The 16,928-nt window shown below is 38.0% G+C and overlaps 1 protein-coding gene across 1 annotated transcript in view; it reads left to right on the top strand.

The window, feature by feature from the left end:
- The first annotated feature begins 4,389 nt into the window (after positions 1–4,389).
- Positions 4,390–16,928, top strand: part of ece2b (endothelin converting enzyme 2b) — a 71,326-nt gene continuing 58,787 nt past the window's right edge. The window contains exons 1-2 of the mRNA XM_079885783.1: positions 4,390–4,543; positions 4,632–4,712. Of these exons, the coding sequence (XP_079741909.1) occupies positions 4,680–4,712 (33 nt within the window). The 5' untranslated portion in view covers positions 4,390–4,543; positions 4,632–4,679. The remainder of the gene's footprint in view (positions 4,544–4,631; positions 4,713–16,928) is intronic.

Below are 16,928 nucleotides of genomic sequence, written 5' to 3'. Positions count from 1 at the left end.
TACACCCCTGATAACAAGAAGCACTGTGGATGTAAAGACAGTTCTGCTGGTGCTATTTATGCATGCTATGCCCTGTCCTGACACACACCTCTATTGTGGTTGAACAGCATGTTATTAGTCTTCCATTATATGCCACTATCTGAAACAAGATTGCGTCTTGCACGGCTGCACTTTCATTCTGGTGAGAGGATCCGGGACACAAGCGGTACAGTTTGGGAATTCAAACTTGCAAAGAGTTTTAGAGTTGGCAGTTTAATAGCCTGTGGAAAAGACCAGCGTATTATGCGCTTTGGATCCTGGGATTCTTCTTCACTACAGTCAACATTTGAAGTGGATTAAAACGTTTCATCAAAGTTATACATGAATTTTGAACAATACCCGTTCTTGTCTTAGGACTTTGATGAACTTTTTTGATCCACTTCAAATGTTGAACACTGTAGTAACACTCAAGGTGTGATCACATTTGATATTGGAACACAGCCATAATGAAAATGTTAAAATTAATTCAGACAGCTAATTTACCAATCGTATATTTGAGAACAGGGAATTGTTTACTCTCAAAACAATCCATTTATATAGCGCTTTATACAATACAGATTGTTTCAAATCAGCTTTGAAGTGATGAACAGGGAATTCAGTGATGCAAACAGAATTCACCTCTTCTGTAAAACAGCGAAGTCGTCATCCAGCTAAGTTGAGATCTCATCCAATAGTGTCAGTGAAGTCAATATCGCTGAATATTAAGTGAGTCTGTGAACGAATCAGTCCGAATCATGTATGAATCAGTCCTATCCTTCACATATCATTCAGCCTGATTTGTAAAATGGCAAACTTTCCTTTTTTGATTAACCAATTCCTTCAACGTGTTTTGAACCCTAGAATATTCCTCTAAGAATGTGACAAGGCCACATGCAGAGCTTGTTCATTTCGCCCAATGGCAAGAGCTGACCTTCTAGCAGAAAGGAGGGAGGAGGTGAACAGAAATCTGTTGGAGGCAGACACAAAAACATCATTGAGCAGGAGGCCAAGAGAGACAGCCAGAAATAAGCAGGAGAGATTGTGAAGGCGAACAGAAATGAAGTCTATAGAACTAACTTGGAAGAGGAACAAGAAATGTGTCAAACTGCAGTGCTTCTCACTTCACAGCGCCCCAAGCTTTCTCCAGAGAAACTCTTCTGCAGAATGTCGTTTGGAAACTGAATAGTCAATCACACTTTAATGAAATAGAAAGGAGAGAATGTATGCGGTTGCATCAGATCATTGGGTTTCTGGCAGGCCTTGATGTTGTTCAAGGTGAGAGATGAGAATGGCAGCAGACGGGGAAATCAGCAGACGTATCTGCCCGCTGACCTTGCTTTCCCATCTGGCCAAAGTTGAGAGCTGAGTTATATTATGCATGGGGCACTTTATGAAAACCTTCCAAGAGTTACAGCCTTCAGCTATTGATCACAGAGAGCATTTAGACTGAGATAAAGACTTCACTGTTGCTGCTTCTCCTTGGTAGGGGATGTTTGTTTTCATGCTCTAATTTCGAAACATGAAAAACGTTTCTGCTCTCTACCGTGCGTCAAATGTTTTGGCAGTTAATGTTCAATAATTAAAATAAAAGTTACATGGTTTATTCATTTTGTTCAAAGTGACTTATAAATGAAAGAACAGTTCTGTCATCATTTACCCACTCTCATGTCAATTTATAAACTTTCTGTCCTTGGAAAGCAAAATGCATAAATTTGACTTTTTCATTAATTACATAAACTTTCATTTCTCACAAAAGCATCGCTTTAGAACACTTGGAATATGTATTTATACACTCTAAAGACCAGTTCACACCAAGGACGATAACTTTAAAGCAACACTAACTAACGTTTACTACAGGTTGGAAGGGGAATTGTCCATTACCGCTGTCGTAAATAATTTCGCCGCCCGCAGCCTACCGTCGCACGCACACACGCTCGCTGTTCCCGCTCGCTGCGGGATGGTTGTGGTTTGCTATTGGTGGATCTCATGTGAGTGACAGGTTGCCCCGCCCTCACGCCAGTAAACACATCATCAGAGAAGAGAAGAGATGAGCTGCAAGAGAGAGGGGAAGTTATTTTGATTAAAGATGAATAGAAAATAATATATAATGTGTACGGAATATATGGATAAATCATTAATGAATACTGCATTAATACTGGTGACTTTAAGTACTGTCTCTAAAGTGTTGCATTCATTGATCATGTTTTCATGTCTGGCAAACTTGAACATTTAGCTTTGGAATGAACGATGTCCACAGACAAGGTAGAGTATGTCGCATTATTTCATGAAAGTATTGCGACATCAGAAACATCAGAAATAATTACTATTGTAACGCTTGACGTAAAGCAAGTCAAATTTGTAGTTTTCTTATCTCTCATTCGAACTACAGAAATCTGGCAAACTTGCATAGTGCGGTTACAGCAGATATAGGGCTGCAAAGCGAATCCAGAAGTGCCTTTCACCCTGTTACGACTTGATTAACCACTGATACAATTTTAGAAACATTATTTTAAGGTAAACAATGTTACTTAGTGTTGCTTTAAAGATAATAATAGCTATAAAAATCGTTCTCAATAATAAAGAATAGCAGAGTTCACACCACAACTATAACGATAACGGCACAGAGAAACGATATTGTTGAAATCACTTTCAGAACATTTTATCCAACCGATGAACAAAACTAGGGGCATGCTTATAATAAACAGAACAAGAACTTTTGTTCATTATAGTTATTTATCGTTATTTATATGTTATTGTTAGTTATCGTTCACCAGGCGCAATGCAGATCCAGGCGCGACGCAAGTGGTTTTTTTTTGCTAGTTTCAGCCCGACGCAGTTATCATTTTCACGTTTTAATAAAATCTGAGAGCTTTCTGTTTCTATTGACATCCCACGCAACTACCACTTTTAAGTCTCAGAAAGGCGCGTTCGTATTGTTGCATTGTGTATATACTGATTCTCATGCCATTTTAGACAGTTAAGGATGGATCCAGACAACGGTGAAACTCAGCTGGTGGATACACTTGAGAAACCTCAGTCTCTGTATCTTCATCTTGTGTAAAAGCTAATCAGTCTAATCTGCTTTCTGATATTGGGCCAGAACTTTACTGCAGTTTCCATTTCATTTAAACGATGCAGGGGTTGGGTGGGCTCCAAGATGCAGAGATATTTGCATTCATTCCTAGACGAGAGAGAGAGAGAGAGAAGCAGAGAGAGCGGCTCAAATCTGTTGCATAACCCTACACAGGCTCAAGTCATTTAAAACATATGTTTTCAATCAGCTTCGAGATCCAGCGCTGAGCTATGTCTGTTTCTTCACGTGGGAACCCATCGATCCGGCTCTCATGACCCCGGGGCCAGTGTTCAAGTTGATATGAAACAGAAGTTGCGATTGTGACGCATTTCTGAGTGAAACGGCTTCTCGAACAAGAAACAAATGTAGGGCGGGATGGTTGTGGTTTGCTATTGGTGGATCTCATGTGAGTGACAGGTTGCCCCGCCCTCACGCCAGTAAACACATCATCAGAGAAGAGAAGAGATGAGCTGCAAGAGAGAGGGGAAGTTATTTTGATTAAAGATGAATAGAAAATAATATATAATGTATACGGAATATATGGATAAATCATTAATGAATACTGCATTAATACTGGTGACTTTAAGTACTGTCTCTAAAGTGTTGCATTCATTGATCATGTTTTTATGTCTGGCAAACTTGACCATTTAGTTTTCTGTGATGTTTTAAACAATGTACTGTGAAATCTGCTCATGTAAAATTATTTAGAGTGATTTATCAGTTGAGGGTTGAAAATGCTAAACAAATCATTTATATTTTGCATGCATGTGCCATCGATTTCCAGCAAAATAATATCCATATATTATGTTAGCATGCCATTTTATATGTTGTATTTATGCATTTTTAATATGTCGTTTTAGATATACTCTTAAACGATAGATAGATAGATAGATAGATAGATAGATAGATAGATAGATAGATAGATAGATAGATAGATAGATAGATAGATAGATAGTTTTACACATAGAAGCGACTTCGAATAACTTAAAAAAAAAAAAAAAAACATAATTCTTTAGAAAACTATCTAGCACCATAACCAGTGGAGAATCTATAATGTAACGTCAAGACGTTTTAATCTCCAAAGAACCATATACAACTCAAGAACGATATACAGGTGTTTTTTAAGAGTACATGAAGAGGCTATTAGCGCTCATCTCTCTTGATGCTTATGACAGCGTCAGCATCACCTCCATCCATACAGATGCGGCAGGAGATCGAGATCGGAGCCGGCGCGCATGAGAGCGAAAGGGGCGGGGGAATGAGAGAGAGAGAGAGAGAGAGAGAGAGAGAGAGAGAGAGAGAGAGAGAGAGAGAGAACGAGCGCACAGGCTGATCTCTATCTATCTCCCACAGACATCTTTCTATGTTGTAACACACAGAGCATAGGACTTGCTGGACGTTGACGGTGGCACAGCAACCCATAATGCGCGCCGTCTTCTGAAACGTACAGCGGTAGGGTAAACGTCTGTTTTCAATATCTAATAGCGCCTGCGAATGGATGAACGATGGTTTTAACTCTCACGGGTCATGTTTGTTTCAGGCGCGAGGGATGATGGCTTAGTCGCGTGCGGAGCGCCGATGCTGCACGATGAGTGTAGCGCTGCAAGATTTACGAAATAACGTGAGTCGCACTGATGCTTTTTATTATTATTATTTTTTTTGTTTATCACATCACAGCATCTGCAAGCCGTGTCATTGAGCGAATTGATCGAAACTGCTTTAAATTGATTCTTGGCACGTAAAAAGGCAAATTGTGCACATTTGGAGATGCACCACATCATGGTTATCGCGCGTCTGTTTTTTTATGTTTACACTTCGGTTGCGCAATGACTGATGTAACGAAACTCATGACAAATGATGTTCTACTCTTGTATAACGCAACAAACTGTTTATTTTAAACCAACGTTTTATTGTATTCGTGTTTCCTGGTTTCCACATTCGTTTCCGCGTTTCATTGAGCCCGAAGCATTTTTTTAATGGAAATAAACAGTTGATGTACGTCAAAATGTTCGTGGGGCTGAATTGTGACATCGCTATCGGCTATCGCTGCTCTCTATCACAAACAAACTATTTCTTGTACGCTTGTAGATTCCCTGAAACCATAAACTATTCCCCGAAGACAACTCGACATGCCGAACTCGTTGGTTTTCTAGAATAACACAGATTCCTTTTTACTGTAGAACAGCTTCCCAACTCCAGACGAACTGGTTTTTATCCCTTGACTCTTTGTTTGTTCGAGGTTTCGCTCGTTTGTTTACAGGGAGTGGCTTCGAGAGCATCTTGAGTTGCACAGCGCTTTATAGACTGGCGTACGCTACCATGGCAACTGGGGGGTCGCGCGAGGATAGTTGTACTGGTTGTACTGTAACAGGTAGGACTATGCTATTCTCGCGTGAGCTCTCCTTTAGTGCTACGATGTGAAACCTGCGGTTTTATTATTATTATTATTATTTTTTTTTCATTTTAAATTAGAGTCATGTCGTTTGATTAATGTTTGTTAATTAGATAGGATAGCCTTCAAACAAGACATGGACTATTATGCAACTGTGAGTGATGCTCGTGCAAAACTCAGGACCATCTTACACGCACACTGCAAAATGGGCAGATAACCAGAAATGCACTGTACACTTACTAAAGAATCAATCTGAAAATATTAGGTTGAAGGCCGTAACCACCATAGACATTGAGGGAGACTTGTTTTATTATTATTATTATTCTGGTCTGATTGTCAATGTCGAAATTGTTTAGATGGCCAATCAAATCAAAGTAGGCGGGGTTTACAGTTACAGATGCAGAGCGCCAATTCCAGCGCTAAGCGTCAGTTTAACGTCGAACTGAGAGTAAGATGCAAATAGGGAAACATTTAAATATGTCAAATGTTTTGCAAAAGAAATGTTAAAAGGCCAACAGTAACATCCACCTTTTTCTTATATATGGCCGTTTTGAATTGCAAATATAGTGATTCATGTAATCGAAACAGTTGTTGACATATTAGGTATAGATGCAAATAAAAGCGTGCAAGACATGGTAACGGCCTTGGGTTACCTACACAAACTAATTTAATTTTAAGCTCAGGTAGAAGTAACTTCTTAAAGTCCCCCTGTGGTGAAAATCAAGTTTTTAATGTTGTTTATCTATGTGGTGTTTTTAATATATGCTTTAAGACAAACCATGTACAAGTTCATAAGTCATCACCATTGCTGTGAGTATTTTCTCCTTAAAACGGCATTGAACCAAAGATAGTCTCAAAAATGCAGTTTGAAATCGCTGGTGTTTCTGACGTCACAAACATATTGTGATAGTCAACGAGTGGATCTCTGAGCTGCTGTGAGTGAGTGGAGGCGGGGCTAATTTGCATATTCATAGAACCTTGTATACTAAATGAGGCAAGGGTGTAAAGATACATTCAAGCTATTTTAAGGCATGAAGATTTTTTTTCCAAGGAAAGAAACGTTTAAATATGTCATTTTGGTGATGAAAGATGAGTTTTAAGGGGTACAATTATTGATTACAGGGGGATTTTAAGTTAAAAACTGCATTGTGTGTGCTTGCCAGAGAGGTGCTGTACAGTAACGGTGGTGTTTTAAGTGGTTGTCACACATTGCTATGTGGTTGCTAGGCTGATATGATAGTTGCTATGGTGTTGCCAAGTTGTTGCTACGTGGATCCTTACTGGCTCACGTTCTTATCTTATCTTATTTAACCTTTATTTAACCAGGCAAGCCACTTAAGAATTAATTCTTATTTACAACAGCCTGACAGGAGAATAATCTCCCTGGAGGACATACAGACAGACATTGTACAAATACAATAAATCAAACTATAAAACAAAGAAAAGGGGATTAGTGAAAGCATTTACAAATAGTAACCGAAAGCTAATAATATTTTAAAGCAGAGATTGAATATGTCTCTATTTTCAGTGATTTTGTAACACATTCCAATCATTTGTCAAAGTTGAAAGCAGAACAGCCTTAAACACTTTTCTTTTATCTAAAAATCACAGATAAGCCTACAGAGAATATACACTACATTTCAGTAAAACCATTATTTAAAAAAAGCATCTAAAGGTGTGGGAACCTGGTCCCTGGGTATGGTTCAGACCTCTCATATATTTAAAGTCTACTGGAATTTTATGCTTAATTTATTGTCTGTCTAGTAAAAATCGTACGTCTAATCACAGCACACCCCTCCTAAACAGCCCACACGCTTTCAGGTATCACTCATGTCTTAAATAGTGTGGGACTCGCTGAAGTGTTAAAACTAAGAAAAAGGGGTTTTGAAGAACTTAGCAATCACCACTAATAAGTGCAACTAATTTCTGTAAATTGAATGTACCTCGAGCAGATGTGAAGGCACACATTAGGGAGGAGTGCTCAGAGGTCATGATGGAGCTGCTCTAATTAGCCCAGTTCAATAGGCTGTAAATCAATTACTGCTTGCAGAACGAGAGCCATTTCCACAACTTTGTTATCCGGATCTGCAAGATTATTTATTTGTAGACTGATGCATGTTGTACACTGTGTTCCCACATGCTGTACTAATGTTATAAAAAATGATGAATGAGTTCACCACTGTTCCTGTCAAGAAAAGCCACTAGTTCAGTATTACTCCTGAACATAGGCATACAGTATAGGCTACTGAATGTACAGCATATACCCTTTTTATTTGAGTGAATGATGGCCTTGTATATTATTGCGGGCTTTTTGACAAAATGCTTTTATTCCTCTTTTTTAAGTCACTTTGGTTAAGTGTCTGCTAAATGTAAAATGTAAATATCTGTTAAATGCATAAATGAATATTTCAGTTTCAATTAAGTATAAAAATTTAGCAAATAATTTGAAACCGATGCAGTTTGTAGTTTGGTTCACAGAGTTCAGTATATCTGAATGGTATACTGTAGCTCAGGTGTCACCAACCCTGCTCCTGGAGGGCTACTGTCCTGCAGACTTTAGGTCCAACCCTGTTCCAACACACCTGCCTGTAATTATCAAGCAACCCTGAACAGCTTGATTAGCTGGTCCAGGTGTGTTTGATTGGGGTTGGAGCTGAAATCTGCAGGACTGTAGCCCTCCAGGAGCAGGGTTGGTGACACCTGCTGTAGCTAGACATAGTTTCACTAGTTTCACATAGTTCCATCAGTCCTGGGATTTCACGGGATAGTTCCAACACACTTTCATTGCAATTTGGCGAATTGGTATGTTTTCGTACAATTTTATTCAATTTCATACAATCTGCTTAGCCTTTTTTCTGAAAATTTTACATTTATGTACTATGGAGCCCCACACATGACATGACAAAAAAATATGCGTATCGTGGTCACGAACTAACAAAACGTTTCCACGACTTAATAATACGTCAGCACGTTTTACTAATTTGTTCCCTTGTTTTAAGTAAATCATGTGCACAATAAATTTGTTCATTACTTTTAAGTAGCCTAAATCTTGTGCGCAATATAGTAATTTGTTCCTTTGTTTTAGTTTCAAAACGAGGGAACAAATTAGTACGTGTATTGTAAGACCCAAATTGTAAAAAATTATATCAATTCACAACCAATTTGCCAAAACGTAAAATAGTTACGTTTTCTCATTCGGGTTCGGGTTTCATAGTTCACCTAAAAATGTAAATTTCACTAATCATTTACTCATCCTCATGTTGTTCCAAACCTCTACAACTATCTTTCTTCCACTTGCCCATATAATGAAAGTAAGATATTTTATTAATAAATATAATGTTGTTTTGGACCGCATTGACTTTCATTGTATGAACAAAAAATGCTGAGACATTTTTCAAAATATCTTCTTTTGTGTTCTACAGAAAAAAAGAAAGTCATACAGGGTTTGATTGACATAGAGTGAGTAAAGAATGAGAGAATTTTCATTTTTGGGTGGATTATCCCTTCAAGATGTTTTTGGCAAATATCAGTTTTTAGGATGTGGAAAGATCCGAGACAATCCACAATTATATAATGTTTTATAAGCAAAGTTCAGAAGGAGCATGTTAAGATAATCAGCACGAGAGGAGGCTTACAGAGCCGACTTACCTCTGTTCCACGATAGTTTTTCCAGCATCCCTCCTCCACCCCAACTTCTCACTCTCGATTATTCCTATCCCAGCCAGGGGGAGGGTGTTGGGGGAAGAGAGATCTGGATTCAGGCCAGATTCCAAGCTCGGAGCCCTCTCCTTGGACAGCACGCCAAATACACATATTTAATACTGCATGTATATCTGATTATACGCAAGTGTGGTTTCGTCAAACAAGAATATGGCAAATTGCATTTCTAAAAGCACTTACCCCACCGCTCTCTGACATTCATATTGGATGCTACTACGTCGGAGTGCATCGCATCAAAACTTTCACCAAATTTGCAGTGTACTTCGGATTGAACTCTAGTGTACAAGGCCGCTGATAGCTTACTTCTTTATCTTATCTTCCACTTCCTCTGTGTTTCTGCACTTTGTGCATCATAGAAATAGTAACAGCGTCAGTTTTTTGGTGGTTTTTGCACATTTAAATAGCAATGCTATTGTTTAGAAATTTCCAGAGGCTTGCTGTAAACTTTCGGCCAAGCTTTACCGATGTTTGTTATGGCCAGAGACGCACTGGCTTGTGTCGACAGTTATTGGATTATTTGGTTGTGTAGATAAAGATGTTATAACCAGCATCATCCTGTTTGCATGTTTATGCTTCATGCACACTATCTCCATCAACGCTTTCTGAAAATTAACCCATACTTATCTGGAATAGTGTTGTCTTTATCTCAACATGGTACCATTTTAGGCTTAGCACTGCATACTGTGGTATGGTAGTAGTAATAAAATGATTTTTTGAGCAGCAGTTGCCCTTTCGGTCTAATCTAGGAGCGGCTAGTCAAATCCCGATCCAAACCGTAACCATCTTTGGAGAGAACACAGCACTGGCTTCAGATCAGAAAGACAGGGAGACTCCAGGGTGTGGCTTGCTGTGGGAAAGGCTGGTTGTTAAGCTCTCTGGAGGTGGAGTGCACTCTCTAGTCATCCCCTGCGTGACCCCTGAAGCACTGCTCAGGGCTCGAGAGCACTGGTACATCCTGCCATTGGGTGTGTGAGAGCAGGGAGATGGCCACACTTTCCTGTCTACGCCAAGACTCCATCTGTACCGGTGTGTGTGTGTGTGTGTGTGTGTTCAGGGTCCAAGTTAAGGTCAGCAATCTAGCAATCCACCTTCTCAGTCACCATCTGATGTTCCTTAGAGAAGGTCTTTTTGAACAGTGTTTCCCTTGACTCTGGAACATTTGGTTTTCTCTTATACAAAGTCACAATACTGGACTTCTAGGCTAGAGGTCGACCTCTGTTTTTTAAATGGCCAATGGCAATGTCTTAATAGCCAAAGGCCAATATAATGTCAATAATATAATCTATTGCTAATAAATCAGACATAAATAAATCAGATAGAGGAACATTTTTCCAATGAGCCTGTTGCAGCAATAAATGTTCAAGTTCTAATCTTTCATTGAAGTAAAAGAATTGAAAGTGGGGGAAAAATCACATTATGAAATAAATGTTTTCCTCCAAAACACGTTGGCCACAATTATTGGCACCCCTAGAATGTATTATCAGTAAAATATCTCTGAAGTATATTCCCATTAATTTTAATTTTTTAGCACACCAGGGTGACTAGGAACATGAAATTGTCCAGCTATGACTTCTTGTTTCAAAGGAGTTTAAATATGAGGAAACACAAAGGCCAAATTCCCTTAATCATCCATCACAATGAGTAAAACCAAAGAATATAGTTCTGATGTGCAGCAAAAGATTGTTAAGCTTCAGAAAATAGAAAGTGGCTGTAAAAAAATAGCTACAGCATTGAAAATCCTCATTTTGACCATCAGGGCAATAATTAATTGTGAATCTGCGTGGAAGAGGACGTGTGTTTATATCATCCTAATGCACGGTGAGGAGGAGAGTTCGAGTGGCCAAAGACTCTCCAAGGATCACAGATGGAGAATTGCAGAGATTGGTTGAGTCTTGGGGTCAAAAAGCCTTAAAAAAATTGCTTGAGGGCTTATCAATATTATTTAGCTTATTATTCTTAATGAAAAACACACCAACAAAACAGTAGAATGACAAACTCGCTTAAATAGGCTCTTTTACATTTGTCTTTGAAACCAAATCTTCTGCCATCGTCTTGTCAGTCTAGAGTGAGGTGAATGGGCAAAGTGAGGTGAAATCTGACTCCTGCTGCTGATCTGAGCTGTGACTCTCTTCAGCTCATGCTAAATTGAGCAGACGCCTTCAGTTTTTGTCGTAGTGTCTGTTCTAAATGAACTAAATTATTTTTATTTCTATAAAAAATCAAAACAACGGCGGGGATGTAACCTGAAACCTTACAGATTCAGATCTTTTAAAATCTGTTGTTATTTGCTATTATTTGCATGACCTTTAGTAAGCCTTAACTAGCATTCAAAACAAACAAACAAAAAAAAAAATATTGAAAAGTTGGAAACTTTATTTTTTAATAGTCTAGGTGCTGTCGTTTAAGAAGCGGAGCATAGTATTTAATTTTAATTAAATTTGATGAAAACACGTATATGCGTATTAACCTTCATGTTCTTTTAAGATTGACTTTCCAGTTGTTTTGCTTCCCAGAGGCCCTAGTGATGAATGTATGCAGATAATGATAGTAATTGTGCAATTAACCTCTTATGTTCCCTTCGGATTCTTTTAATTTGTTCCTCTGACCTAATCAAAATTCACTCGAGAGACATTACTGAAGCTTTAATCTTGTGTTGTTTCAGAAAGTAGACTTTTCAGAAAAACAACTATTATCAAATGATCTTCCATCTGCTTCTGTAGAAAAATGCATTGGAAAAAAAAACCTGTCAAAAGTGTTTCTTCAGCTTAAACATCAATCGGTGTGAAAATTCATTGCATTTATTTATGCTTATCTGGTAAGTAATGTAAAAAAAAAAAAGAAAAAAAATTCTTAGAGGCCGTTTGAAGTGTGTTATCAAGTTGATATTTTGTTTACAAACAGTTCTCATAAGATTAGGAAACCTCATGAAATATTAACCAGATACTTCAATGTTAATTATGTTTTTTTGAGCTATTAAAACAGAATATGAAGGTTAAGAGAGTAAAAAGACTCACTATTGATTTCTAGGGACTGTCTGTCCTGCCTGTCATGTCGTTCTTTCATCTTTTCAAAGCAGCTACTTTATCATCAGCATTTGTCCTTCAGCTTTGCCCCCTGTTGTCTTTACCCTCTTTGCTCACTTTATACCTTCTCTTTATAACTTTCTTTTTTATTTCTCTGTGTCTCTATTATTCCTCCATGCTGCCATTATTGGCTTGTTTAACATTCTGCCAGCTCTGCACTGCAGTACCTGAAAACTGGCATGAAAATGACAAAGGAGAGAGAGAGTGAGCGAGAGAGTGAGAGAGAGAGTGTGAGAGAGAGAGAGAGAGAGAGAGAGAGAGAGAGAGAGAGAGAGAGAGAGAGAGAGAGTGAGAGTGAGAGAGAGAGAGAGAGAGAGAGAGAGAGAGAGAGTGTGAGGGAAGACGAGGTTTGGCTTTGCATGCTGCGATCTCTCTTTGTCAACTGTGAAGAACTCAATTCCTCTTTCTCTTAATCACATCCTCCCGAAGTAAATTTACAGCTTGTCTAGATCGCTTACAGATTGCATGTTAGATCTAAACAATATTATTATGATTTGTTCTCTATGTTTTTTGCTCATTCTTTTACAGACTGCATTTTGTCTTGTTGTTCAGCATAAACTGCTCATTTAAATTTTGATTTGTTTGACAGCCCTATAATCTAAACAAGATAAATTCACATGAGAATCAAAATCTATAGGACAGTAATATTTATTTTCAGAAAATATATCTTTAATTAATTCACCTTTTTTCTTTACTTCAGTTTTATGCTTAAACAAGAAAAAAGTGTTTGGCAAAAATAAAAAAATATGCATGTAATGAAAGGCGCTATATGAATAAAATTGTATTCTTTTAAGTTTTACACATTTTTATTATTACTCTCCGAAAGGAAGTATCTTACACATTATTTCCTCTCAAGAAGATTTAACTTGTTGTTTTCATAGTGTTTAGATTTGTACTGGACAACTATACAAAACTACTTCTTAAGAAAATGTGTTTTGCAGTGTAAGCTTTCTGTGCGCAAACACACCTGCGTGAAAGCTGGGACAACAGGAGGGAAGCTGTTTGAAGTCTGTCAGGGTTGCACAGGCAGAAATCCACAGGAAGACAGGAAGTAAGCAGTTAATAGATGACGATATGCTGTGAAGAACAGCTCTACAGCAGAGTGTGACGTTCGGACGGCTCCCTCCCATGATTCCTGTGGTGCATTACCACTCGAGCTCGGAGGAAAGCTGTATGTGTTTGCATAATTTGCTTATTATAAGTCCTAAATGTTCCTTTCAAATGTGCGTTGGTCAACAGTTTGTGTTTTTAAAAAGAGAATCATTGTTTGATGCTCATGATCTGATGTGGTAAACTGTTTCAAAGAAAAAGAGCACAGTATCATTGCAAACCAATCAAAACTCTTTGCACTCTCTCCACTGTCTTTTCTTTTCCTTCCTTCCTTCTGTTTTTCCTCCGTTCCTCCCTTCTTCCTCTCACAGTCTGCCTGCGGGGAGTGAGGTAACCTTGATGCCCAGATGGGTGACGTCATTCGGGCACCCTGGGGAACATACTCTCTCTCTTTCTCAGAAACACACAAAAACACACACACTGAGTGTGGTTCTTTTTGCTTAATCGATGACACACTCAAACTGAGGGTGGCATAGCAAACGGAAAAGAAAATGTACATTCTCATAAGCAGATGCCTTTATTACCCTTAATGGCTGCATGCACACTGCTGTTGAACGTGGCTAAAATGAAATTTTTCCACGTGTGAACAGCAAAGATCATATTGAATCTGATATTTTCAGTTCAGATCTGAGCCTTTCAAATGTGGAAATACATTTAATATACTCGTGGCATGTTGGAAAATAAAATAAAAATGTAATCTAATTTAATTTAATATAAAACATCAGATTTAATATAAACCATTCTGACTGAAACTTCACTCTATCTGCTGTAGTTTGGACTAGTTGAAGTTTGTTGAATAAACCTGCAGTAATGCATTACAGGAATCTAGTCATGAGGTCATGAATGCATGAATTAGCTTTTTTGAATTTAAGAGATAATGCAGCCTGATCTCACGGCAATTCGTACGAATTCTACGAGGTGGTTAATTCGTACGAATTCATACGACCTCACTCGTACGAATTCGTACGGTTTTTGCTAAATCTTACATATTTTACGAATTGCCCAATTCGTATGAATTCATACGAATGACCTACCCCTGACCCCGCCCCTAAACCTACCCATCACGTGGGTTTAGACAAATCGTACAAATTCGTACGAGTGAGGTCGTACGAATTCGTACGAATTAGCCACTTTTTTATCACTCGTACGAATTCGTACGAATTGGTCGTGAGATAGCGTTGGATAATGTTATAATTTTGCGATATTTCTGAGATGGTAGAATGCTGTTTTACAAATACTAGCAATGTGGCTTTCAGATGACAAATTGTTATCGAATAGCACACACACAGGTTCCTAACTGAAGACTAAGACCTTGACAGTACATCCATTTAGATACAGATTATATTCTGTTACTACAATAATTAAGGTTTTTGGTACAATAATTAAGACCTCTGTTTTTTTTCCATCGGAGAATTGGTAGATTTTGTCAGACCTCAAAGAAATATAGAGCTAAGCATCATCTGAGAAAAGCAACGGTCCTAGTACTGAGCCTTGTGGTACACCATACTGAACGTGTGATTCATCTTTATTTATTATCTGACTATAACAGTCAGATAAAAAAGATTTAAACCATGCAAATGCCATTCCACTAATACCAACATAATTTTTGAGCAATATTGTGGTCAATGGTATCAAAGGCAACATTAAGGTCCAAGTAATACTAAAATAGATATACAACCACGATCAGATGATAAGAGCAAGTAATTTATACTCTTATCTAACTCTGATGAGAGCAGTCTGGGTGCTGTTATATGGTCTACATCCTGGTATGGTATTCTCACAGATACAATTTCTCTTTAAAATTAATAATTACCATGTTTATTTCCTTAATAAAAATTCCTAGATTTTTATGAATGATTCACCAGTGCATGGCATTACAAAAATGTTTGTCTGCCTAATAACTTGTTCCGCCTGTGATACAACTGATGTCACCAGTCTCGCTTACTTATCGACTCCTCCCTTCAAACAACCGGCCTCCGTTCTATTATAAAACACCCACTCTTATGATCTAATAAATTCCTTGCAGATAAAATTAAATCCAGCCCTGCTTTCTTCGACATTTGACATTCCTGTTAGTCCTGTTAAATGAGTTGCAGCTGGCATTTCACTTTGACTTGATTGTCAAAAACAATATTTCATTAAAAAAGCTGCTATCAGCAGGTCTACATACATTGTGCGTATTGGTTTACAGTGGAAGGGGGGCTCGTGTGAAGTGCGCTCAAGTGTCTAACTACTTCAGGGCATGTTGGGCTGCCGGCACAGAACAGAATGGCCTTTTGTACCACAACAGTACGACTCTCTGTCCTTGTACCCTTTAAACGGCCACAATGGAAGCCCCCTCTAACGGTGCAGAAGTGTTAGCACACTCTGAGCGGTCAGCCTGAATGAAGTCCCTATGAATGAGTGGTCAGAGGACTGTGGGAATAGGGGGTGGTGGAGTGATTTTGAATGGGAGTTACTGTGGAGCGAATGTGTATGTAGGAAAGGAAGGGTTGCGGTTTGTTTTTACGGGGAATGCCTTGAACTCTGTGGATACTCTAAATAGTTTGATGTAAATGTATGTTACTGTATAAACTGCGAGATGGTGGAGTCCATGCTATTTTAGCTGTTATTTCCTTTTTCTCACTCTTTTTAAAGAAGAGTTCACCCCAAATAAAAATTCTGTCATAAGTTACTCACCCTCGTGTCATTTCCAAGTCGTATGACTTTATTTCTTCTGTGAAACACTAATGGAGATGTTGAAACCAATGATTCAGAAATATAGTGTAAATTTAGATTTAAAGTGCATGAGTCATTAATTTTCCAATGTTTTTATGGTGTTATTTTTTACCTTTTAGGAGCTTGATAGCTAATAGTCTCCAACCATTTGGATTGTATAGAAAAGAGCAAAATGAACATTCTGCAAAATATGTGACTCTGGGTCACAAAACCAGTCATAAGTCGCACGGGTATATTTGTGGCAATAGCCAACGATACATTGTGTGGGTCAAAATTGACCCAAAACAGGTCAAAATTATAGATTTTTCTTTTATGCCAAAAATCATTAGGATATTAAGTAAATAACATGTTCCATGAAGATATTTAGTAAATTTCCTACAGTAAATATATAAAACATTTATTTTTGTGAGTGAATGCAGCACAATCGTTAACATAAATGGACAACTTTAAAGGCGATTTTCTCAATGTTTTGATTTTTTTGCACCCTCAGATTCCAGATTTTCAAATAGTTGCATCTCGGCCAAATATTGTCCTATCCTAACAAACCATACATCAATGGAAAGCTTATTTATTCAGCTTTACGGTGATGTATGAATCTCAATTTTAAAAAAATGCCCCATGTGACTGGTTTTGTGGTCCAGGGTTACATATATAATTTTGTGTTCAACTTTAAAAAGAAAATCATACAGGTTTTAAAATTATACATACATGAATGATACCTCAAACCATGTGGCTTGTTTCTTTTCTAAACAATCAGACTTTTTGACTTGGGGGATGAACATTTTTGCAAGCAAGATTTGAATTTGAGTTGCCT

Source organism: Squalius cephalus (assembly GCF_949319135.1).
Source record: "Squalius cephalus genome assembly, chromosome: 11".
In the NCBI taxonomy this organism is placed as follows: domain Eukaryota; kingdom Metazoa; phylum Chordata; class Actinopteri; order Cypriniformes; family Leuciscidae; genus Squalius; species Squalius cephalus.
Note: the sequence above shows the minus strand (reverse complement) of the source record. Positions and strands in the feature narration are given on the sequence as shown.